The sequence below is a fragment of the Rhinatrema bivittatum genome, chromosome 10, assembly GCF_901001135.1.
Source record: "Rhinatrema bivittatum chromosome 10, aRhiBiv1.1, whole genome shotgun sequence".
Taxonomy (NCBI): domain Eukaryota; kingdom Metazoa; phylum Chordata; class Amphibia; order Gymnophiona; family Rhinatrematidae; genus Rhinatrema; species Rhinatrema bivittatum.
In genome coordinates, this window is record NC_042624.1 from 89,173,475 (window position 1) to 89,201,130 (window position 27,656).

A 27,656-nucleotide genomic window follows, 5' to 3' on the forward strand; every position below is an offset into this window, starting at 1 on the left:
TTTGCATTTGGTATGACCTCCTAAAAGACAAGGGCACTGTGACACTTCAGACAAGTGAACTGTTTCAGTCTCCTTGCAATCACCTTACTGCTTGCAAAATTTTGCCATCAGAGAAGCTAAAAATGAACCTCTCATACAAACACTAAAAGTGCATATGTTTTTTTTCTTTTTATTATTCTTGTAAGCACTTGCCAAGGTTTTAAGTTACTTGGATGATATAGAAGAAAAAAAACAACAACAATACACCAAAACTTACCCAAATTCTCACTAATGCTATACAAAATGATTTCCTGCAATACTTTGTTTTGATAGAATAGCATTATTTTTTTTAGTTTACCTCTGTGACATAATTTTGTAGGCATCTGGGAGATGGCAGTTTGTATTCTCCATCTGAAATGGATCAGCATCACAGATCTTGTCATCTGTTCGGCCATAGTTAGCACTTTCTATCATAATAACATCACTTCCTGGACATCGGAGGTCAATGGGGTAGCCTTCACAGGACAGCTCCCGCCTAACTAAACCAAATGGCAATGCTGCTCGACTGAAACCTGCAAGAAAAGCAAAACAAAATGAAAAAAATATATATATTAATTTTTGAGAAAACATGAAACATCACCCTTGCTGTAGTATCTCAATATAAAAAGTTCTACAAAAGAAAATGCCACTTTCACGTATCAACATTCATGCTACTGTATAAGACTTAAATGGGAGCATAGCCAACACTAAATGTGCTGTCAGTTTAAAGGACACTAAGCAATGCAACTGAAACTTTAACTACACGTGCAGATTATCCTGCATGTGTGCTAGTCCAACAACATTGCCTTAGAAATGGAACCAACCTTTTATTGGTGATCTGGAAAGAGAGAAAGAATTAGAACAGAGTCTGCCTATTTCAGGCAGTTCCTTGATAATTAATGAGGTACTGCTAATGCTAACAAAGCACGGCTGATGACCTTCTCCATGTCTTGAAGCAATATAGAATGATCTGGGCAGTAACAAAACTAAGGGCAAGCTAATTCAGCTGAAAAACCTCCGTACATTGCCACCAGTTCTTTGCACATCCAACAGTGTGCCGATTTAGCTACACACTGCAATCTGCTATTTAATAGCTTACTGATTTTGCAGACACAGAGGTTTTTGTGTGAGTGCTCCATAATTTGAACCTAGCAAACTGCCACACTTTAGAATGAATAATTGTGTTTATTCCCTTTTTTATGAACTATATGATCACATATAGCAATGTATAATTTTGCACCTTGCAATTACTGTCTTTGAAAGCGTTTTGGTATAAAACATTTAGTCTGCAAACTAAGGATATTTGCCTCCTGTTTTGGAGGTAAGGAGAGGGATTTATTTATTTATTGTACATAGTTTTGTTTCTGGTTGACATTTGCACACTAAGGGGAGGATTTTCAAAGGGTTACGCGTGTAACCCCGAAAACTCGCTCCTGTGCGCACCGAGCCTATTTTGCATAGGCCCGGTGATGGGTGCAAGCCCTGGGATGCGCGTATGTCCCGGGGTTTGAAAAAAAAAGGGGCGGTCCGGGGGTGGGACCGAGGTCTCCGGCACAGTGGTTGTGCCGGGGGACTGCATGCTGGCACTTGGCCGGCGTGCGCAACCTACGCCTGCCCAGAGTCAGGCACAACTTATTTAACAAAGGTAAGGGGGGGTTAGATAGGGCTGGGGGGCGGAAGGAATGGGGAAAGCCATCGGGGCTCCCCTAGGGCTCGGCGCGTGCAAGGTGCACCCCCTTGCATGCACCGACCCTGGATTTTATAACATGCACATGGCTGTGCGTGCATGTTATAAAATCAGGCGTAGATTTGTGCGCGCACAATTCTACGCGCATGCTGGTCTTAAAATTTGGCCCTAAGAGAAACAAAACCCCACAAATTATAAAAGTCACCAATGGAACACACTTGATCTTCACCCCCTACCCCCGAGGCTTTATTTACAATCTTTTTCTATCAACAAAGAAGATTAAGCAATACAATAAAGTGTAATCCTGTGAGCACAAAAAAAAAAAAAAATCATATTGTAGCTTTGTGCTGTGCAAATGTAACTATTGCTAAACTGCATTGCTTAGGATAAAATGAGCTATTTTGCTCCATTTTCTCTTCTCTGAGTAATAATTTTACAGCTATAACTTATAGAGCAATAACTCCCCATCCTTTTAGCACATGATAAAGGCCTTTTAGCAACACAGGTGCAGTTGCTTAGGACTGAAATACATTCTCATGCAGGGGATGGCTCTTGGGAAACATGCATTGCCACAGCTTAGAAACTGAAAAAGGCCAAAAGCCAAATTCCACTATGAAGTTCTTTGTCCCTGATAGATTTTCAGAGGGAAGCATGCTGCTCTCTCACCAACTGCTATCGTCCATGGCAACTTTAGATCTCATCCACAGGTCCAGTCATTTGTTTTGAATGTCGTGGCTTTTTAATGAATTTCTGTTCACAGTCTGCTACTTTAAGAAGATTCAAACACTCATCTTCCAAAGACACATGAAACTGCAACTAGCTTTCCTATCACTGCTTTTTCGAATGAAGGCTTGTCATGAGTGCCAGTGCTTTCTGTGGTCCAAGTTAGAATGCTCACTGATGACCAAGAATCTCAAAGGTACCTAGGTAATAGGCTTCAAGTACAATCTTGCCAGAAACTAAATCAAGGACTATTACAGAATCTGTACATTGGAGTCATTTCCACTCACAAATAGTACAAAGATGGTCTTTTATGGACCCAGCAGTTTCCTCTTGTTCCTTTGTGCTTCCAGCTCAGACAGAACCAGAGGAGAGACCTGGTGCCATAAGCCCTCATTACAACTACAGCAAGATTATTCTCTCTATTTTAAATTCCCTGTCTACTTACATTCAATCCAGTCATTGAGGTGATGGTTCTGGGTCAGGGTACCAGGCCACCTTCACGACCCTTGAAATTGTGGGTCCTGAATCCGGCAACTAGGTGCTATCGTTAAGCAAAAGCCACAACTCCCTCCTCCTTTTCCCGGGAGGGCTGAGAAAACTGCATCTGCAGCATCACCAGGCCTTGCCAACCCAAGAAAATGGGAGACCAAAGCCGGGAATCAAACTATAGACTTTCGATACAATAGTGCACAGCAGTTACCAACTGAGCTACCCAGCCGGCCTCACAGAGATTTCTAAAATAAAAATGAGAAAACTTAAGATCAATTTTAACATGACGCGTTCCACCTAATTTACCATTCACACATCTTATTTGGACACAAGCAAGTAACATAGCAAGTGGTCTTTGACACGTTGCTGACCATGAACATACATCCTTCATAGCTTTCAGTTCAAAATCTACGACCTAGGACAAAAAATTAATTTTCCTTTTAGCTCTGACAAGAAACAGTGCAAAACCCTTTCTAGAATATAAGACATAACAAGAAAGCTCTCAAGCAAAGACTCAGTATGGTAACATTAGCATGATGAAGAAAAACAATGATAAAACCTGAATTATTTCCAACAAAGAAACTGCAAACTTAAAGATGATCATATAAGGGCCTACCCAGTTACGTACCCAGACTTTCACAGAGGACTGACTCCACCAATCTGATTTGAAAATAAAATGGCAGGAGGCTAGTGACACCTTATAGACTAACCAATTTATTGAGGCATGACTCCTGATGAAGTGTACTCTCCAGGAACTTCTCCAAACCTCTTTTAAACCCACTAGGCAAGGTGCCTTGACCAATCCCTCTGGCAACAAATTCCAGAGCTGGAGTGTGCAGAGTGAAAAAACTGCTTTCACAAATACTTTAAATTTGCTGGTTGTTAGTTTCATGAAGTGCCCACTTGTTTTAGTATTATTTAAAAAAAAAAAGGGGGGGGGGAAAGAGTCCTTTTATCTACGTTTTCAACCCTATTCTTGATTTTATTGACTTCTATCGTATCCCCTTCTCAGAGCTGAAAAGTTGCAACCTGTTTAGTCTCTTCATAAAGGAGCTGCTCCATTCCCTTTATCATTTTTGTTGCTTTTCTCTGCAATTTTTCTAGTTTGGCTACTTCTCTTTTGAAATGGGGTGATCAGAACTCCACACAATAGTCAAAGTGCAGTCACATCATGAATCAATAAAGAGATATGATATTCTCTGTTATATTCTTCATTCAAGTAGAAATAATTACTAACATTTTGCTTTTTTTGACCACCACTGCATACTGAGATAAAGATTTCAAAGTATTGTCCACAAGGATTCCTAAGTCCTTTTCCTGGGTAGTGATTTTTAATACAGAGCCATTAAGCCAGCACTGACTACCCACAGTTGGGATTATTTCCCCTAAGTGCATCACTTTGCACTTGTCCACATTAAATTTTATCTGCCATTTAGATGCCCAGTCTCCAAGTTTTGCAAGGTCTTTCTGCAATTCTTCACAATCCGCTGTTTTAACAACTCTGAATAATGTTGTGTCACTGCAAACTTGATCATTCATTGCCCCCTTTTCTAGATGATTAATGAATGTATTAAACAGCACAGGTCCCAGTTCAGATCACTGGGGCACTCCACTATTATTGACTTATCTCCATTTGGAAAAATTTATCATTTAGCCCTACTTCGTTTATGGTCTTTTAACCAGTTACCAATCCACAATAAGACACTGCCTCCTATCCCATGACTTTTTAATTTGAGGAATCTATGAGCATCTTCATCAAAAACCTTTTGAAAATTCAAATGTACTAGATCAAATAGCTCACCTTTATCTATATTTGTTTACACCTTAAAAAAAAAAATCTAATGGATTAATAAGGCAAGACTTCCCTTTGCTAAAACCATGTTGACTCTTCCCTGTTAAGCCATGTTTATCTATATGGCCAGTAATTTTGTTTTTATGACTAGCTTCTACCATTTTGCCCAGCTTTCATGTCAGGCATGGTGGTCTATAGTGTCCTGGATTACTCTTGGAGCCCTTTTTAAACATTCGCATTACAATGGCCACCTACCAGTCATCAGGCACTGTGGCTGTTTTAAATGACAGCTTACAGATTAATAGTAACTGGTTTACAATTTTATGTTTGATTTTCTGCAGAACTCTGGGGTGGATACCATCCGGTTTTAGCAGTTTATTACTGTAGTCAATTTTATCTATTACATCAAGGCTGCCCAAACTTCTTCAGGGCCACAACCAAGTCAGATTGTTCACAATGAATATGCATAAGATCTAATGGCATATAATAAAGACAGTGAAAGCAAATAGATCGCATGCATATTCATTCTGGAAATCCTGAAAACCAAACAGTATTGTGGCACTCAAGGACCAAGTTTGGGTAGCCCTGTATTCCATCTTCCAGTTTCACATTGATTTGCTTTAGTTGCTCAGATTCATCATCATCAAACATTTCTGGTGTGAGAATGTTCCCAACATCCTCAGTTATGACTGAGGCAAAGGATTAATTACATTTCTTGCTATTTCCTTATACTCACTAAACACCTCTTTTACCCCTGGATCATCTAGAGGTCCAACTGATTCCCTCACAGGCTTTTTGCTTTAAATATACTTGAAAAAACTACTTTAGTTTTTACCTTTATGGCAAGTTTCTTCTTAAATTGTCTCTTGGCCTGCCTTATTACTGTTTTGTATCCAAACTACCAGGTTTTATTAGGTCTTATATCAGAAAGCATTTTCCAATTTCTCAACCTGGTTCCTCAGATTTATGTTGTCCTTAATCAGAACAACTTTAGATTGTTTAATTCTTGCATCTGTTGATTTTAGAATGAGTCTCAAACTGGATTACTGCAATGTTCTCTTCTTGGGGCTCCCCGATACCTATTTATGGGTACTCCAACTTATACGGAATTCTGTAGCATGTCTCATTTCAGGTGACAATATTTCTCCAACTCTAGCTAGCCTTCACTGGCTTCCAATAGCTTGGAAGGTAAAATTTAAAGTTCTCCATTTAAGAGGAGCAAGATGGCAGCATGACCTGTGCGCACACTGCTGGGTATTTTAGTTACTTTGTTTGAATTATCTGCTAAATGTCTCCTAAACGAAAAGGGAAGATTTGGGTCTTCCCTCCAGACCCATTACTCCTCCCTGTCAGCAGCAGATTCCAGCATTTGTGCCTTGGACTTCCACAAGCAAGGGAGATGAAGTCCCGATTGCGGGTGAAGCAGCATCCCTATCGTCAGGGGAGGAGGTGTCTCTCAGCCCTTTGGACCATAGACTTCACTCAGCACAAAGACACGATTCTCTCAATCTGCCTTCCTCGGCACTGGTCCATGACCTCACCAGGGAGTCTGAGGTGGAGCAGGCAGTGACAGTATTAACATCTGTTTCAACATCGTTGCTGGGAGATGTTTTACACTCCGGAAAATTGGCTCAGGGAAATTTTTTTCAACTGCAGCTCGAGGGGAATTACTTGGCGATTACCACTGGGGTCTCCATAGCATCTATAGCTTCTAACTTCCCGGCAGTAAGAGGAGAGTCTTCAATTTCGCTGGCTAAGCCTGCAGTGGTTACCTTAGATTCCATCTGGGAACTTGCAACAAATTTTGGTAATTCCATTAATAACTGGGCAGAAAAATTGACTCCCTAGCTGCCTCTTTGGAGCCTATGGTTCATCTACATGGGAATCAACTACAGGTACAAGAAGCAAAGATCAATTCCATAGGAATAAAATGCAAGATATTAAGGATCTCAACACCTCTCTTGTTACAGAATAGTCTTGCTCTTAACAGACTGGAGCTTTTGGAAAATTATTCTAGATACTTTAATATCTGCATTCTTAATTTTCCTAAAGTAATTGGCAAACTGCCGCTTGATTTTAAGGAAATACTTTCTGGATATTTTGAAATGTGAGCCAGATTCCACTCCACTGGTGAATAAGATTTCCTTTATTCCTTCTTGTAGCATTTCCTCTGGTCAAGCAAGGCATTCTACTCTTGACCTATCTAATTTGATGAATTACCTTGAGAACTCTGGTCCTGAGATATTAGAAAGGGGTCTGCTTTGGTATCATTTGTTAATGAACCTGATAAAAGTAATGTATTTGTATTTCAGGAGTATAAATTCCCTTTTCTATGGGCAAACTATTAGAATTTTTCCCAATTTATCTAGGCACACTCAAGAGCGGAGGAGGCTGTTCATTTCTTTGAGACAAGCTACCTTGTCTATAGGGACTTCATTCATCTTACGATACCCTTGTAGGTGTGTTATCAAGTTCAATAATGATTGTTTCATATTTTTGGCTACTTAACAGTTACATAATTTTCAGGATTCCAAATTACTACCATCTTCCTAGGGGCCCACTATGGGGTTATAATGGGTTACACTTTGAGTGATTTTTGTGGTGATGTCATACTTTTTCTTAATAAGATTTCTTAATGTCTCCCTTTTAATTTCTGTTCCTCCCTCCTATTTTTGATCACTGTTTGGAAGTGAGATTAACTTTATATTATTCCCTTTTCTCACTCATATATTGATTTCCATATGTTGTTTATACAAAGTTTTTTTCACTTTGTATTGTATTTGAAATTTGAAAAAAAGTTAAAAAGTCCTCCTTTTGATGTTTAAAGCTTTCCACAGTTTGGCCCCATATCATGTAGAAAACCTCTTTGACTTAAAACTCTAGGATTCTGGCTGAAGGCTTTCTAGCTGAAAACATCATGTCCTCCACTTCCTTTGGAAAGAATAAGAATAAGACTACTACACACGACATCCACGAATTAAGGGCCAGTGATAGCAACTTTGGATAGTAGAGTCTGCCATCCTCCTGTATGAAGACAGACACATCCCCAATGAAATCAGACAACAGACTGATAAGATATAGATATACTTGTCATGGTCATGCCAGTGCTATGATAATTACCCTCAACTTTTCCTGAAGAACATTCTGGACAGTTCTGGCAATGAGAGGAATTGGTGGATATGCATACAGTAGACCTGTGTTCCAGTCAAGCATAAAAGATTTGGGAAGCTTATCTGCAATTGCTTAGTTGCATAGAGCAGAATTTAAACTCTCTTTAGTCCTCTGCAGAGTACAGGTTGCTCCCCGGTATTCCCAAGCAAGTTACTGCGACCCTTTGATCAAAGGACTACGCATGTGATTACAGCATTCTGCAGAGGGAGTCCACCAATGTATTCTGAATTCCTGAAAGACAGGTCACTTGTAGATTAGCTTTGTGAATAGCTGGCCTTTAACCAGATTTGAAGGGCCTCTTAATGGAGGGCATATGAGCCCATGCCTGCTTGTTTATGTAGAAATGTCCACCTGTTTGCCTGTCTGTAACAAGATTTTCTTTCCTGAGGTGAGAGAAAGCCCTTAGAGCATAGTGGATGGCTTGAAGGTTGATCTACAGATAACTCCCCTCTAGGGACCACAAGCCTTGGGTCCATGCCACACTAGTGTGTGCCCTCCACACACTAGTGTGGAAACATCACACAGGGCTAGTGTGGAGACATCACACAGGGCTTACTTGATGCACTGGGATGCACAGTGGGGGACCCATATTTAGAAACTCTAAGCACATAATGCTTCTCTCATTTTGTGGCTTATAGAGATCTGGTTGGATAATCATTGGTAGAGTTGATCCCACTGGTTTTAAGGGTCTTACTGAAGACCCTACACATACAGGCGAGTCACAAGAACTACATATACCACTGCAGCCATATGTTTGAGAAGAACAAAGCTCATGTTTGGTCCCACTGTAGAAATGACCTTACTAGGCTCTTTAGCAGTTCACTTCTTTCAACAGGGAGAACTGCCTTCTGATGCAAGTCTATCCAGGCTCCTATGAACTGAATTCTCATAGATGGAACCAAGTTGGATTCAAATAAGTTGATCAGAAAACCCAGAGACTGAAGAAGTTGGATGGTTAGCTTAAAGGTCTCCAGAATTCCCATAGGAGATGGACCAATCAGTTGTCCATGTAAGGCTCCCTGTCAACATAAGCTGTTTAGCCACTTCTGCAAAGCATTATGTTAACACTCTTGGGGATTACTGAAAGAACAAAAAGTTCTTGTACTGGTAATACATGTTCTTCACCACAAATCTGAGATTCAAGGGTATCTAAAGAACTCCCCATGGAATATTACTCTATCCCTGACCACAGGCGGTTCACAGTCATGTGACCTAGATGATAAAGGTGACCAGGGAGGGGACATTCATTTGTCTGAGGGGGAAACCCCTGGCAGGAGCTCAAAATGAACTGAATCCATTTCTTCCCCTTTAGATCCATGAAGAGTCTCCCCAGGAAGAGGAGAATCTATCACTTTATGGAGGAGACTTATTCTTGCCTCTCTTCCATCTTGCATCAACAACCCACCATCAGAGAAACTCCCCAATGCGTGGTAATGTGCGGTTGCTATCTATGAGGAAACCACTCTGTGATTCCCTCTTTTAATAGCTTCCAGCTTTATTCTTCAAAATCTTATTTTTATTTTATTTTCCTTATTTTTGTATTATTTTTATAATTCAACCATGTACTTCTAGTTCATCAATGAACCGTGTGTTTCATTTCATTTTAAGTAGCGTCCTCCCCTTGGTGGTCAGCTCGACCTTGTGCAGCATTCCCGCTCCCTTTGATGAATACTTATCAGTTCCGACTGAACTCCTGTGCTTTTATGAGGTTGAAGCTGCCTGCCCGACACTGGCCGTGATTCGACTGCTTGTCTACTTCAGGGACCATGGAGGAATTTTGCATACCATCTTATGGTTCAAACTTCTTTGCCATCTTATGGTTTGAACAATTTCGAAGTACCTATCTGTTCTTGTGTTAAAAATCAATATATCACATTGGCCCGTTCACTCATTTAAAATGTATATAACCATATATAGAGTTCCAAATTACTTACAGTTTCTCTTATGACAACCATTTCAATGAACGGCGCCCTTCATTCTGTTGTCCGGCGTCATTTTGCTTTTCTGACTTTTAAACTCCCCCGGACCAATTGCCCTTTCCCTATTCAAAGTGAGGCTACCAGCACCCTAGGGTGCTGCCAAACATGTTCTTTGCTTCCATCCTCCAGCTGGTCTAATTTCTATTCCCTTTTCTCGATGGTCCGGCTATTCTATTCCCTTAATTATACTATTTGTTAACCAGTGAATGTATTCTTCACACATAAGTAATTCACTTATGATTGTTATGATTTCTCTTCTCCTGATTTTGTGGACCTGATAGAGGACTTCTTTGCACTCTACTGTTACCATGAATAGCCGATGCCCTGTCTCTGCGGTACCTGATAAGAGACCAGTTCCCTGTCTCTATCGCTCTGCACCGCCCTCCATATGATTTGCTCTCCTCTAGTCGCTCGCCTCTTCTCATCGTTTACCTCTTTCAGTCAGATTGTGTTCTAGCGTTTCCTCATAGATAGCAACCGCACATTACCACGCATTGGGGAGTTTCCCTGAAGGTGGGTTGTTGATGTTTGATAGTGGAGGGAAACAGAAGTTGAGTTGGTGATTGGTGTATACTCTCTTCCATCTTGGACAGGAGAGGTTGGTCTTCAGAACTTAAAGAGAAAGTAATTCTTCACCAGCTCCAACTGCTGGACTCCCATAGGCTGAGGGACTCTAAGTGCTGAAGTTGGAGGAAAGATTGCTTCTTCAGAAACCCAGATTGGTTCATCCTCATTAAAGACTGCTGATTCTGATGGTGCCATGCAGGAACTTGGGGCTGTAGTTGTAGAAGTGGTATGTGGTATGTTCAGAGTCATTCTGTATTGGTTACATTAACAGCTCTTGCTGGCCAGTGCCAGATCTGATCACTGGTGACAGCAAGACCTCTTTCTGCACCATAATGGGATTTTTGTGCTTATGTGCTGAAGCATTCTGCTCTGACAAGGAAGCAGTTTAAGGAGGCCAAGCAGAAGAGGCATTTTGCACTGAAGAAACCACTTTTCTCTACTTTTAGTCTTAACTAACTCTTTTCTTTTAACCAGTGTTTTGCTTTATGAAATACCCCGGCTCTTGTCCTGTATGTTTGTCTTATTAGATTGTAAGCTCTGTTGAGCAGGGATTGTCTTTTTGCATGTTTGTACAGTGCTGTGTATGTCATGTAGCACTATAGAAATATGTAGTAGTAGTAAGAAATGGACAGCACCCTGATCAGTACCAGATCTGGTAGAATAGATGGCACAATGCCATGCAGATCTTTTGTGCCCTGGATAACGACATGTGCATTGGGGTAGAAGACAGTTCTGCCCTGGCAGAGCCCAAGACATATAGTGGTGATTTCTTCGGCATCAGAGGAGATACTTCGTGTCTCTTTGGTGCTTTTCTCCATGCTATACTCAACCCCTAATCAGTGACAATTCTGGGAACTAGTGCCATGAAATTGGGGGAGCCTTCTCAGACTCCTGGGAAAGCAGGGGAAGAATAATCCCACCTTAATTTCTTGCACTCTGAAGAGAGAAACAGCTCTGCTGCTCTACCTAGTGCCATGGCTTTGGGCTCTTATTGATTGGCAGCTTCCTTAGGACCATCATTTTCCAAATGACCTACTGTTTTATCTTTAGGGACAGCCTACCACAACTGTAGCAGTTGGAGGCACCATGATCCAGGCCCAAGCAGCAATAGCAAACAGAATATTTGTTTGTAATGGACATGTTACAAAACGCAGGCCTTAAAACCATTGACTCCAGTTTTCATGGCCTTGGGGCTTTTCTTTTTTTTTTTTTGGTATTGAGCTTAAAAGTTCTATTGAAGGATTGCCGAGGCAGCAACAAAAGCAGAAAAGATGCAATGAGGCAGAATTAGGCTAAAGAATCAGTCCAAACAAAATCTTAAAGAGACTAGGAACTTGTCTGTGCAGTAGCTTGAACAAAAAAAGACTGAGATGCTCAGGGGGCAATATGCATGCATGAAACTCCTGCTTGTGCTCAGTACAACGTTTACTAAGCTCCAACAGCTGGGTCCGTGCCGATATGGTCAGATGATATCGCCTATATAATGTGCCTGATTAATACCTGCTTGTCAATGGAAAATTAAACGTGTCTGAAATTGTTATATACCAGACTATGTGCAGCAACATTAATCAATGCACATCTTGTGAAAGCTCTGATTGACCTCTTTACCATGGTTTCCAGTACTGATCAACATTGTTATCCTAAATATTTAAAAGAAGTTGCAACTAGCAAGTTAGGGAAGAGCTATACTAATTCAACCCAGGACAGACCTAGCCAGTCAGGTTTTCAAGATATTCACAATGATTATGCATGAGATAGACGTGCATACAATGGAGGCAGTGCACACAAATCTATTTAATGCATATTCATTGTGGATGTCCTGAAAACCTGACTAGTTAGATGCATCCTGAGGACTGCGTTGAGAATCCCTGCCTTACAGATAATATTGAAAACAGCTTGCCAATTTAAAAGAATGTAAAGTCTTCTGACTGTGGCAGAGTTTGTGCTTTTAACCATACTACCTCCCCTGGTAAGCACAGCCTTAATGGACTCTGACTTGCCTGACAGTTCCAAAGGTCTCTTGTTGGCAAGTACATTAACTAGGAATATGAAGCAATGGATGTATGAAATTAAGTCTGAATGTAAAACAAGAGCGATATACTGGCTACTAGGAGTCAAAGAATTTCTCTCTAAAAAAAAATGTAAAAAAATGTAAAAAAAAAAAAAAAAAAAAAAAAAAAAAGGTTATGAACTATTTTTTTCTGGGTTTTTCTGCATACTTATTTTGCATTTTTTCCACTTTTTGTCCTACCCTTAAGCCTTTCTCCTCCCTTCCCTTTTATTCCCTCCTCATTCATGGCCAGCCTGTGGCAGCCATAGCAACAGGCATTAAAAAACATTTATCCATCTAGTCTGCTCAGTTGCAATTCTTCCACTTTGGGTAGATAAGCGTATATATTATCATATTCACCCAATACTAGGTTTCCCATCTCTGACATCTTTTACCTGAATTTTCCACCACTTTCCTACCACCGCCGTCCATATCAGTACCAAAGATGTCAGAATGTGTTAAAGTACTGGCCTCTGCCACTTCCTTTAGTTGGCCATTTCAGGTCTTGTCATCTTCCTCTATAATTTTTACAAAGCTAACATTAAATCCAACACCCAAGTATTCTTCAATGTCTTAATACCAAGGTGTTTTTAGGGGTTTTTTTTTTATAATTCACACAGTTACCAAACTAACAAAACCCTGTCCAAGACTATGTTCACTGAAGTCTGGTTTTTAGCCGTCTTCACACCATGAAGGTTACCCTAGTGCATTCTTAGAAGCCCAATGGAGTCTAGCCACTGCTGTTTGGGAGGAAACTGCAACTCCATGCAGGTTCCCCAGATGCCTTCTTGGAAGCATACAGTTAGGAACACAGCCGTTGTTCTGTGCAAGCTACCCCCGGCTATCCTTTTTACTTGGGGTGTCACTTCACATTGATTTCTTCCGAATCATCACCACAGGTATCTCCCAGACATTCTCTTTAGTAAACACCGAAACAAAGAATTCATTTAGCCTTTCAGCAATGGCCTTATTTTCCTTCAGTGCCGCTTTAGCCCCTCGGTCATCTAATGATCCAACTGACTCAGTCACAGGCTTTGAATGTATTTTTAAAAGTTTTTCTTAGTTTTTGCCTCTATAGCCAGTTTCTTTTCAAATTCTCTTTTAGTCTGCCCTTATTTTGTTTCTAACTTGCCCTGTTTCCACTATACCTTCACTTTTTTGAGTAAGGAGCCTCTGTTTACTTCATAACTTTCTGAAGTCCATTATCATTTTAGTTTTCACTACACATTCTGGGAGAACATTCCAAGCATTATCCACTACTTCTGTGAAAAACAATATTTCCTGACATGATTCCTGAGCCTATCCCCTTAGAGCTTTATGTCATGACCCCTTGTTCTACAATTTCCTGTCCATTGAAAAAGGTTTGCTTCTAGTGTATTATTAATATATTTCAGGTATTATAATGTCTATCATATTTCCTGTCTATCCTCTCTGGAATATATATTTAGGTTCTCAAGTTTCATCTAATATGGCTTCTTCTGGAGGCAGACCCAGCACAAATTTGGTTACTTTTCTCTGGATCACCATAGCCTACTTGTATTCTTTTTGACATATGGTCTCCAGAACTGAACACAATATTCTTGGTAAGATCCACCAACAACCTGTACAAAGATACCATCACTTGTTTTTTTTTTAAGTCTCATCTCCTTCCCCCCTCCCCCTCTTCAAGTATAGCTAATCTCTAACCTGGCAACAGCATCTCCTCCTCTCACCATCGCCACTTCCTCCCCCTACCTGGTCTCAGTTCTTCCCGCTGTCAATGGCAGCTCCTCTCCCACCCGGATCAGATTCCTGCTTTCAACACTGCTAATAGGGATATGCAATTGTTTAAGACGAATTAGGCAATTTCATTGAAATTGCTTAATTCGTCCTGGTACGGGGAACCCAAAAACCAAACCAAATTGTCCCGAAATTTCGTGAAAAATCAGTTTTCAGGTTAGTGCGCACTAACTCCCATCAGTGTGCGCTAACGTTAAAATGTTAGTGCACGCTAAGTCCCTGTTAGTGCACACTAATCTGAAATTTGGGTCCCCTGAATTTCAAAGGCCCAAACCACGGGAAATACGAAATTTCCTGCAGCAAGCTAAAAATCAGGCTTTGCACATCTCTAACTGCTAATGGTGCTCATCTTCTCGCTGTCTGCTTTTCTCCCACCCAGCCCAAGCCAGCTCTTGTCCTTCACATAGATGACAGGTACCAAATATTAGGCACTTGGATGACCTGGCATCCAAGATTCTTCCAGCCCTGCTGGTTACAATACCCAAGGTTAAGGGGGAAGATAGTTCAGATAGGCCACAGAGTGATAAGAGACAAAGCAAACTTTTAACCCTGCAAACAAAATTATAAATATCTGAACAGATAAATGCAAATATAACTAAATAACAGAGAGCAGAATGAGGTGTAAAATCCAACATACATGTGGGGTTCCTGAAACTCCTGGTTAATTATTTTTCAATTGAAGCTATGTATCCCAAATGAAAATGATACTGAAAAGCCCAACAGAAAATGTGTGCGGGTTCAGAGGGCTCTGATTATCCTGTTAAATTAGAAATCCCATGATTTAATTGTTCAGCTTTATTCTTATGCAGACAAAGTTGATATCACTGATAAAGTGAGAAATACTTGCTGTAGGCATGAGAGTCCCAATTCAAATATTATAAGAACATAAGGTTTGCCAAACTGGGTCAGATTAAACATCAAGCCTAGTATCCTGTTTCCAACAGTGGCCAAGCTGCAACTGGAAGACTCAAATCATGACATTTCTGCACATTTTAACCCTTCCTGTTTTTCATACATATCCCAAAAATCTGTATAGTCTGGAAAAAAATGAGGACAGTTACCAATACTAGAGTGGTGAGGCAAACCAACCAAACTCCGTCCCTCAGTTCCTACTACAAATTACTTTTATCACTTTCTTAGGTATTCTTTGCATAATAATTCTATAAACCCCACAGGCAGTTTTTACTTGTGGCATTTGCTGAAATGATCAAAGCAAAGCTACACAAGTAGTTTTGTGTTTATCACCATCCCATAAAAAAGTATGCATACTGAAGGAAGAAGAGAAGAAGGAGGCTGCATAGGAGATGGGGAGAATGATTTCTGGTTAGGATTGGGGATCTGGAATAGGAGAACAGAAGGGGAAAGGAGGAAGGAACAAAAATTCTAAGGTCATTGGGGGAGAAGATCCAGGATAACGGGGAAATACGGAGAGGTGGGAGGGGTGTTCCTACTGCTATACCGGTCCTGCTCCCTCTCACATTCCCAGGCCCTCTCTAGAATCTGGCATGTCCCCTCATTCAGAGACAAAGCCAGCTCACTCCCCTCTACCCATCTCTCCTCTCCTGCCCCCACCATTTTCCAAGCCTGCACTTCAGTCATCCATATCTCCCACACAACTAGCCTCAAGTTAATCTCCCTAGTCAGCCAGCCTGCAATTCAGCAAGCCAGACTGCCTCCCTCTGCTGCCCCCTCTCCCCCTTACCCCAAGCAAGCCAACTTTCCTGCCTCCTCGCCTCCACCAGCACACCAAGCCCCCTTAAACCATGCTCCTCTCGCTCTGCAAGCTCTTTCCCATGCCATTCCAAACAACTGATCAGCTGAGGCCAGCACAGCATGGCTCTCTAAGTCTGAACTGCTTAGGGTCCTGTACTTTCACCCTGCCAACACAGTCTCGTTCTCTTCAAATCAGCGCTGAAGTACAGAAAAAAACAAAACAAAACCATGTGGTGCTGGCATTAGCTGATCAGGCAGTACTGGTACATGAAAGAACAGCAGAAAATGTAGACGGCCCATCCTGCTCCAACAACTATGCTGAGGGAAATGAGTGGAAAAAGGCGGGGGCATACCTGTTTAGACTTTGTTTTATGGCAAAAGGCATCTATAGCCAAGCCAGAAATAAATCTGGAGCCTGGAAAGCCCTTACTGCGGACTTGGTTTAGATTAGATTTGAAAAATCGGATGCTATTCCGAAAGAGCAGTGTATGGTTTTCAAATAGCAGCAATTGCTGAACAAATGTGAAAGACTCCATAGGCATACTCCAAGCTTGCCCTGATTAGAAGTAAATATGGATGCTCACCTGGGACACTGCTGTATTTGTGTTTTGGATTGCTGGGAAGCTTGAGGCTCAGGAGATGTATTTGTGCAAGCCTGTTAAGCATTGATCTGCAAGTTGTGTTTGCTGCAGGTATGGTGGCTTTGCTATCAACAGTGCTTGCTGTGATGTAGGTAAAACAAAAAAAAAAAAAAAAACCCCACAAAGAAAGAAAACAAACCAGCTAGTGCATTAGAGGATGAGCCAAATAATCAATGATCCAGTTAAGAACACCATTTCTGAGAATTAGGTTGCTATTTACTAGAGATTTTAGAACTGACTATTTGCACCTATTTTTTTTTCTGTTCAATAAATAACCAATAAGATATTGGGAGGGTTTGAGCCTTAATATATGGTATTTTTGTTGGTCAAATGTTAAGAACAAACAATCCACTTCGTGTTTGCAAGAGAACTGTGCGCCCATATTCAAGATAAAGAAAACATTTGAAGAGTGGAAACGGACAAGGGAATGGTGAAATCAGACGACTTTCAAACACTTAGATTGTGAGATTTAAAGCCAGAAGACCTGACCTTCAGCTGGCACTTTTTCTTTGGGCTGCAGTGCTTATGTGGGTGTGTACAGAATAGTGAGATACCATACAAATATGCCTGTCTGCTCTTCTCTAAGAAAACAGAAGAAAACAATGTCACATGATATGATGACAATATTCCACAAAGTGAATAGTCAGAGGGAGAATTTTATTGCCTTTTTTTGTTCCCCAGGTGTGGTTTGTGGTCTGTTCTTGCAGAAATGCGTGTATGATCTCTGAATATTAATTCTATTATTTTGGGAGGAAAGTTGGGAGGGGTGTTTAGCATAGTAATGATAAAAAGTCTAGCTATAAATGAGATCTCAAACATTAAGCCAGTCGTCGTTTACTATTGGTATAACATTATACAATAGTGCTAGCTAAGACTATAACTTTGATGGTGTTTTTTGTTGCAAAATAGTTATCATTACTATAAAAAAAAAGCACATATATGAAAAGCATCCTATTTGACTGAAATGGGCATTAAAAATAGAGAGGCTTTTTTATCCTTCTCAGAGATTATAGTTATCATTACTATAAAAAAAGCACATATATGAAAAGCATCCTATTTGACTGAAATGGGCATTAAAAATAGAGAGGCTTTTTTTTATCCTTCTCCGAGATTTCAGTCAGAAGCTTGGTTCCCATTATACTATCTTACAATATGAAATCAATATTAGAAGAGACCGAGGGAAATGGAGAGAAAGAAAAAAAAAAGACATTCCTTTTCCTTCCTCTCATTTATGTTATACCCCAATTTCACCGCTTAAATATTTTATATTCATATACTGATCTTTTTTATATACATTAAAATATGCATTACTTGGGGTGGGGGGGAATTCAGTTTCTCTTGGTTGTTGTTCCTTTTAGCAGAAGAGAAATGGGAGTGTATTCACCTCTTTATAGTCTGCTAATACACTTGCTAAGCAAGATTCTGTCCATCCAACAAAGCACCTTTGCCTCCAACCTCTGCCGACTCTCTGCTTCGCTCACCTCTCCCCTCAAATTGCATCCATATCCCAAATTCCACCTTCACTCTCTGCCCAGGCTATGGCTGACTTCTGCCATGAAAAGACTGACACGATAAATTCTGAATTCTCCATCAGATTGCCTCCTCTGCCCTCACTTTTTTTTTTTTTTTATCAAAGCATTTACACAAAAGAAATGTTATCAAGGAAATACATTTTACAAAAAAAAAAAAAAAGAATACAAACAATCTTACAATATTAACCTCAAGTCCACACTGGAGGAAAGACTAATCAAGAGCATCTATACAATACTTGAATTAAACCTCAGTACTACTAGCCAGAAGGGAAGGAAGCAGAATTAAGATACGGATTTATTATCTAGAAATCTTTTTAATTGCTTGGGGGTCAAAAAAAATAAATTTGTTTCCTCGATACGCAACTATACACTTGTAAGGAAATTTAAGAAAAAATGTTGCACCTAAAGCCGACACACATGGCTTACATTCAAGAAAATTCTCTCTCTGCAGTTGTGTTTGCCTGCCGAGATCAGGAAAAAATACTTACTTAGCACCCATAATCCATTATCAAGGGCATCCATTATCAAGGGCAAAGGTAGCAACCAAGTTCTCTCTGGCTACAATATCTATCCAAGAAGTTTCTAATAAGGCTGATACAGCCAAATTTTAGGGAAAGTCAGCAAATCAGCTGCCCCATCATTAGAATTGGGTAAACCCTTTAAAGATGGGATATATCTTACACATTGGTGGAATATTTTGAGATGAAATTTTTTAATTATCTGAGAGGTATTTAACTATTTCATAGTGGGATGAACATCTACTCCTAAGAACATTTAGAGAGTGCACATTTTTATTTCCATTGGCATTTTCAAGCAATTCAATTTTAGAATGCAATGAAATACCTTTAACCAGGATTCTCTACTTGCGTAGAGAAGTTATCTAACTGGGAAGTGTGTGCAGATAAACAAGCAGCTTGAGCCTCTGTCAAAGTAGAGGCATCAGCAGAAAATTTACACAATTGCATCACAGAACCCTGTAAGATAACTTCCATCCAGCACAGGGAACCTCCTAAATCTTCAAATGATGCTTTTTTTTTTTTACTAACTGGAATTGCATCACTTTGAATACTGGGAAAAATAACTTCTTTCACTTCTCCTTTCTTTGGTCCTTGCCACACTTTCTTCCTTTTCTGAATCATGGGGGAGGAAATGGCCCATTTGCTCTTCCACTTCAAACTCACTACTTGTTCCTCTGACCCCATTCCCTCTCACGTCATCAGTTCTATCTCCCCAGCAACCATCCCCTGCTATCTGTCACATCCTCAAATTGATAATTTGCCATCATGACTTCAAATATGATGGGATCACACTGCTTCTCAAAAATCTTCATTCCACTAAATTCATCAGGTCTACCTCACCGCTTTGCTGTGAAGGGGTTATGGAATGGGCCTTATCTGCACATGTAGAGGACATGTCTAGAAATACAATACATACATTTTGGATGGTTGTGATTAAGATTATGGTCAAGAAGGACCAGTCACTTTTACCTTCTCTCTGCTTATTGGGGTACTGGGGGGACTCAGAAGAATCTGACAATGAATGAGAGAACTCTTGTTAATCAATATATACATGCAGCCAGATTTAGGATTGTGTTATTTTGGAAACAGGTTCCAAATCTTGGTCATTGGAAGAAACAACTGGCTGATTATAGCCTTGATAGAGAAGATAACATATACATAAAGGTCATGTGGAAAAATATGATCCGAGATGGAAGATTACTGGGAATACATATGCAGTCATTAATAGGGTACTGTTCTGTTCTACTGTAGTAGCCTTTTTGTATGGATACCTCTTACAGGGGATGATAGGTGGTGGGGATATTGTACTATGCTTGATAAATTGCTGTATTTGAATGCTTGCTTTCTGAATTTGTTGATAAAGTGCTACATATGTATGTCTGAACTGTGCACAAAAAGGTTTTTGGGTTTTTTTTTTTAAACCCTTCGTTGGAACCTAGCTATCTTTTTCTATTATTTCATCTCCTTCCTCCATTTCACATACTAATTGCTTGAATGTTTCGTCTAATTTCACTGTTTTGACTTTCCTTTATCCCAAGCCATTCTGGATCCAATCTAGTCTGGTTTTCACCCTCCATATTCCACAGAAACTGCTCTTATTAAAGTCTCCAGTGACGACTTCATGGCCAATGCCAAGGGCCTTTACTCAATTCTTATCCTCTCTGACCTATACATGGCTTTCCACACAGTCAATCACTATCTACTTCTTGACATTCTGTACTTGATTTGGTTTCAGGATTCTGCTCTATCTTGGTTTTATTCTTACCTCTCCTATCAAACTTTTATTGTACTCTCTCTGGTGGTTCACCACTATTCCACTATTGGTCGGTGTGTCTAAAGACTCTGTCCTGGGCCCTCTCGTTCTCACTACACTTCTTCCTCTGGTGGTCTCAGCTCCTCCCACAGCTTAAAAGTTCCACTTTTATGCTGACAATTCCCAGATCTACCTTTCTATACCACAAACTCCATTAAGAATCCAATCCCAAATTTTAGCTTGTTTAAATGGGAAAGTACCTCAAGAAGTCAATAACTGGATGGGAAAACCTAGAAGAAATAGAAGTGCAGTAAAAGTAAAAGCAGATATTGTAAAGGATATTAGTATTTTTGTTAGAGAAGTAAATAAAGGGAAAAGGAAAAAGAAGCCAATATGTTGGTTTTTTTTGGGTTTTTTTTAAGTAGTAGATGAAAAGTAAGGAAAAGTCATGTTCATAAACTACAAAAGATAACAGAAAGAAGATGACAGGCAACAATATCTTGAAAAAGTAGGAAGCTGGGAAAGTAGACAGGAAAACAAAGATGCAAATGGAAGATCAGACTTTTTTTCTTTTTCTTTTTTTAATAATTTGTGATAGGAGGGGTTGTGAAGCAAGAGATGAAGGGGAGGAATCTATAGAAGTTGGTAAGGAAAAAGCAGAACTGCTCAGTAAATTTTTCTGTTCGGTTTTCACTGAACAAAGGCTAGGAGGACCACCACTGAAAGTAGATGCAAATAAGACTGGAAAAGTGAGGCAAACCTCAATTTTCAGAAAAGTGTGTTCATGAGGAATTAACTAAGGGAACTTAGAGTAGTTATGGAATCTTTGCTGACTGACCTTTTCAATATCATCTTAGAGTCAGGAGTAGTTATGGAGGACTGCAGACAGATGAATGTGGTTCCTCTTCAAAAAAATGGAGATAAGGAGAAGACTGGGAACAAATTAATGGAATTGCAAATTAATGGAATTGCTGCTAAAGCAAAGAATAGTGCAGTTTCTGGAATCCAATGGACTACAAGATCTGAGGAAGTATAATTTTACCAGAGATAGTTTTTTTCAGACAAATTTCATGAATTCTTTTTTGATTGGATGATCAGAGAGTTGGATCAGGGGAGTGTGTTAAGACCTAATGTCCTTGGATTTCAGTAGGTTCAGCATAAGGGACTTATAAATAAACTGAGCACTCTTGATGTTGGCTCTAAAGTGACTGAGTTAGAAACTGGTTGAGAAGAAGACAAAAAAGGGGTAGTGGTAAATGGAGCTCACTCAAAGAAAGGGGCATTACTAGTGGTATGCTGCAAAGATCAGTCCTTGGATCGGTACTCTTCTATATTTTCACTTATCAGGAAGGGTTTGTCTTTTTGCAGATTATATCAAAATCTACAAATGACAGACACCCAAAGAAGGAGTGAAAAACATGAGAAGGGATCTAGTGAAGCTGGAGGAATGGTCTAGAGTCTGGCAGCTAAAATTTAATACTTAAAAATACAGAGTCATGTACTTGGGCTGCAAAAACCCAAGGGAGGGAATCAGCCTAAGAGGTGAAATTCTATACATGAAACAAAAGAGCGGGAATCTGTGGGTGATCATATCCTGTGGCCTAATAGGTAGATAAAGCAATAGCAAAAGCCAGAAAGATGCTTAGGAGCATAGGGAGAGGAATGGCCAGCAGAAAAAGGTAGGTAATACTGCCTCTATAGCAATCCCTGGTGAGATCTCATTTGGAATACCATGTATAGTTCTGGAGGTCACACCTTCAAAAAGATATAAACAGGACAGAGTTGGTCCAGAAGGTATTACTAAAATGGTTTGTGATATTGATTGTAAACATATGCAAACAAAGATCTAAACATGTATACCTCTAGGGGAAAGATGAGATAGAGGAGACAGACATTAAAATATAACAAAGGTATCAATGCACAGCAGGTTGCTCTCTTTTAAAGGAAAAGACACCCTGGAACAAGGGATCAGACTGGGAATTAACCTAAGGAAGTATTTCTTTACAGAAAGAATGATGGGTGCATGGAAAAGCCTCCCAGTGCAAGTGATGGAGAAAAGGACAGTATCTTAAATCAAGAAAGTATGTGAAAAGAACAGGGGATCTCCAAGGGACTGATAGGGATTATAGAGTTGAGCAGTTATCTGGATGGGCAGACTAGATAGAAATATGATGGCAGAGGTGGAGAAGGGAGAGGCACTTACTTCGGCTGATAGCGGACATTACAGCAGCTATTCTGGGGGAGAAGCTGGGAACCCAGCCCTTGATGGTGAGCACAGCACAGCTGTTTAATTATTTCCTGGAATCATCATCAGGGAGGGTCTGGCTCAGAAGCCTCAAAGCCGGCCCCCCTGTGGCGCGCGTTGTGCGGCTTTGACTAAATTACCTGGACTTTCTGATTTTTGAAAAGTGTTTGCCCTCCCGATTATCTTCACCCGTAAGAGATCCAAGTATAATTGAAGCTTCCCGGTGGTACGTGAGTAGTACCAGAAGGCACAGTTTAAAAAAAAAAAAAGCCAAAAACGTTTAAATGCCTCATTCAGTAAGAAAACGGAGGGCCAAAGAGAAAGAGGCCCTGCCGGATGCACATGTACATCGAGGTATGCTGAAACCGGGGGAAGCCTCGCTGAAGGAGGGAAGGGAAAAAGATTCACCCAACCCTTTCTCCTGAGTTATGCACCACCTTATCCCCAGTAGAACGGACGCCCCCAAGTAACCCTGCAGAGAAGAGGCTTCAAGTTTATACCCCTGATTCAGTGGAGTTAGGTGTTAACCAGACTACATGGGACCAGGGAGGAAAAAAACACCACAGGCCATGTCTACTTTCTCCATATCTTCATCGCCTATTGGGGGTGGAATCAGAAGCACTGTGTCAGAGAAGGAACCTGGTGGGAAATATGTGTTCCCACAGTTTTTGAAAGTGGACTTAATAAAACCAGCTGCTATTTCATTAGATTCTATTTGGGATGCTATACAGGCATTAAATTCTAATATCTGTAACCAGATGGCTCCAGTGTATACATATTTGGGAAAAAATGGATACACAAATTGAGAATGTGGAAAAGGATATAATTGCAGAAAAAGAGAATATTACAAAAATTAAATTAGATCTGGAGAGTAATATAGCCCTACAGAATACTTTTAGTGAAGGATAATTATATACTAACTTATAGATTAGAAAATATGGATAATGTGTTAAAAGGGAGAAACCTTCGGTTTATTAATTTCCCTAAAAGTCAGTTTATATCACCAAAAGAGATGTGGAACAAATATATGTCAGAAATCTTAAAGATTCAGATCAAGCTTTATTTATTTTTATTTATTTATTTAAGGTTTTTTTATACCGGCATTCATGAACTCGTTCACATCATGTCGGTTTACAGAAAACAGGGGTGCGGATAATACAACCAAAAAACATAAATAACGTGATGAAGAGAAGCAGTTACAATTAACAAGGGCTAATGAACTGGGAAGCTTTGCCAGTAACATCGAGAATTTACTATATACCAGTCAGTAAAGAACAAAAGGATATAGAGGGTAAAGAGAGCAAAATTATTATTCCTCCAATTAATTCAATACAGTTAAATTTATCGGAAATTTTGGAAACCTCCCAGAAAGATCAGATTATCCCTGCTACTTTAGTAGTCTCATTCCTTCTTGAGGCAGATAAAGAATGGACACTAAAAATGTTTTTCTGACATAGATCAGAGAGTTTTCTGGGTCTTAAGGTAAATATTTTTCCTGACCTTTCAAAGGCCACTCAAAAAAGAAGAAAGCAGTTTTTGTTATTAAGACCCAGAGTTTTGGAAATTGGTGCCATGTTTTTGCTTAAATTCTCCTGCAAATGCTTAATCAAATATCAAGGATTCTCATATGGTTTTTTTCCAACCTAACCAGCTTACAGCTTTTCTTGTGGGTAAAAATTCCTTACCAGGAAGTTCCTCTCCTATTGAACGAGTGTAAAGTATGATATATAGTCCATCAATAGAAAATAATGTACTTAAATATTAATATGAAAGCTTCTTTTTTCCTTTTAAGATGTAAGTTGTAAGATGCAATTTTCATTTTCCTCAGGTTTAAATCTTGAGATCTCTGATTGTGGACTTTGATTTGAGATACTAACAGTTTAAGATGTATAAATTCCTAGTATTAACATATTTATGTTAGTATTAATTATTATGATGATGTATCGCTGTTTTCAAACAAGAATTGTTTTTCTTGAATATAAGTGGTTTAAATTCAATAAAATATAAATTTAAAAAAAAAAAGAAATATGATGGCAGAAAATGGCCATATAGCATATGTTTCTATTTTTATACTGTTCTAAAAATATGTAAGTCCATATTCAGCAGTGCAGGGAATGAGTAAATTATACGAATAAAGTAACAGATTCAGTGGAACACAGCTAGTTATGCTTTCTGTTGAATATACCCAGATAATGTCAAAGTGATCCGAATAATTTTAGGACTACTTTCTGGCACAAACAGACTTACCCAGGTAACACAGCCAGAGAATAATAATAATGAATGTTATACGGGTAAATTAAACCCCTCCCCAAAACACCTATGATTAATCAGGGTTTTACTGGTTAAAACCTTACCCTGATAAAATCTGGAGTGATTGGCATGGCAGGAAATTCAAATCCCATAGGTTGTCCAGCTAAGTCCTGAATTTGTCCAGGCAAACCATTTGATTATGGACCTCATGATTTATAAATATGTTATATTATCTTTTTCTCATAGGAATTCAAATTAAAATATAAGTGGAGAAAATAATCTATTTCTCATCTATGTGGACCTTTTTTGCTCTTTTCTTCAGGCTCTCATTCCTTTCTTTCTTTCTTTCTAATCTTCCTGGTCTTGGAGGTTTGCTGCTGCTTTCTTATACATGGAAAAAAAAAAAAGACTTAAGGCTACCCATCTGAGAAAGATAAAAATCTGAGAGAAATATAATAGCCAATGTTTTGAATATAGTGAACAAAAGAAACATTGTTCAGATAGAGTACTATAAAAATTATGTTAAGTAATTAGTAGCCAATTAAATGAACAATAATCTGAATATACTGTACAATGCAGTTTACTAGGAAAAATACAATAAAGAGGACAGGTGTCTTGCCTTTAAATTGTCAGGTAGCAAATGGCCAGAAACATTAGTAAGGGGAACAAAAGGACAAGTTTTGTCAAGGGGGAGAGAAAATCATGAGATTTGTGTGATTCTGGCATGCTTTTCTATATCAAGGATTAGACTATCTAAAATTATCTTTCTATAATTCAAAAGTTCACAGTAGATACTCTGGTTTTCACCATACCAGAGAAAGAAATCAGAGTTTAAAGCAATTCAAAATCTTAGAACAAAATTCAAGGATTAGATGGATTTGTAGCAGAAATTTACAGATATTTTATGGAACAACTAGCAATCATTATGGTTAAAGTCTGTAACAATATATTAGCTGAACACACAGTCCAGCATCTCCAGCTATGGAGGAGTTGGTAGCAGTTCTTATAAAAGAAGGAAAAGATTCATCATACGGTGTTGCCTCTTACCATGCAATGTTCGTTAAATGCGGACATTAAAATATAAGATAAAATTCTGGCTTCAAAGCTAGCAAGTTTTCTTCTAAAACTTGCTAGCCATATGGCAATCTAGGATTTATAGAAAGCAGGCAAGCATCCAACATTTGTAAAGCAATTAGCAATGGGACCTTTCACTGGGAGTGCTACTGATTTTCAAAGATATTTTGCTAGGAATTTGCTTGTGAAAAATAAGAGTTACTGCAGGAAAGTGGATAAAGTTTATCAAGGAATTTTACAGGAAGTTTGCTTATGATTCTAAAGTTATTTTGCTAAGGGGGAAGTGAGATATCGCTTATTAATTCCCTCATTAAGAGGTACTATGCGGTGAAGCATAGTTGCAAAGGATAACCTGGATTTACAACTGAAGAACACAATTTTGGGAAGTTCTTGAAGCCTGTTGCCTTCTTTCCTTTCTTGATAAAAACTTTGGGGTAGGTCTTAAAAGCCCTGCGTGCCTATTTTGCATAGGCCGCCGGCGCGCACAAGCCCGAGGACGTGCATACGTCCCGGGGCTTCGTGAAAGGGGCGGGAGGGGGTGTCCGGGGTCAGGGGGTGGTCAGAGGTGGGTCCGGGGGCATGGCAACGGTTCAGGGGCGGGCCGGGAGGGCGGTCCCGATTCCCCCGGCACTGCGGCCTGTGCCGGGGGATGCCGAGGCGGCGCGCACAAGTTACGCCTGACTTAAGCAGGTGTAACTTGTACAGCAAAGGTGGGGGGACGCGGAGGGTACGGAGGCAGGCTGCACAGCTCTGCTCACTCAGGCTGCCGATTTTGTGCAGCCTTGCGCGCGCCGACCCCGGATTTTATAAGATACGTGCGGCTACGCGTGTATCTTATAAAATCCAGCGCACATTTGTTTGCGCCGGTTGCGCGAACAAAAGTACACGCACGCATACTTTTTAAAGATCTACCTCTTTGGTTTTAGTGGATCTATCAGCACAGCAGCAGTACCTATGATTAGGAAGGAGACAAGAGTGCTCTGTAAATGTCAAGGGTATGTTCCTAGAAATTTGCTGGAGACAAGTGAAAGCAACTTTGTGCGGGAAGTGCATAAATTCTATAAAATGTATTCAGCAGGGAATTTCACCCTGCCACTATGCTATGGGTCTCAAAGATACAATGTTTTACCCATCTGGCAACGGAAGACTTACTTTAAAGAGGTTTTGTCTTATTTTGATGTTATATACACAGCATAAATAAGTTTACTGGTAGACTGAGGAGGTCCTGTGCAAACAGAATTTCAGATACCTCTTCACATCAAGAGAATTCAGTCCCTTTCTGAATAAGGCTGTGAACACAGGATCAGAAGAGCAATCTCCTGATTTAATTGAAAGGCTATCTAGATTTCTGGCATAATACTCAAAATAGTATCAGTCTGTGTCAGGAAATAACCAGAAGAAAGGAGGGATGCAGAACAAAGTCTTCAGCTCACTCGCCTTCTTACTGAACAAATGGCTATCAAAAATAGTTTCTACTGAGAGGAAATCAAGAGAGTACAGTGGATCAAAAGATTACTTCAGAAGAGCCTTCCAAATTATGCTCCAGAATGGAATTTTTTTCAGTTTTCCCCTAGCTAACTTGGATGCCTTAAAAACCATGAATAATTTCATGGTGACCAGAAAGATCTTTTTCTTAAGCAGTTTCCAACTGAAGCAATTACCACCATCTACACTG

General features: G+C 39.7%; 1 protein-coding gene across 19 annotated transcripts in view; it reads right to left on the reverse strand.

Annotated features, from left to right (window-relative positions):
* Positions 1 to 27,656, reverse strand: part of ADGRL2 (adhesion G protein-coupled receptor L2) — a 579,402-nt gene that overhangs the window by 142,140 nt on the left and 409,606 nt on the right. For all 19 annotated transcript variants that reach the window (XM_029618001.1, XM_029618004.1, XM_029618002.1 and 16 more), the window contains one exon: positions 338 to 551. In XM_029618001.1, coding sequence (XP_029473861.1) covers positions 338 to 551 — 214 coding nt within the window. The remainder of the gene's footprint in view (positions 1 to 337; positions 552 to 27,656) is intronic.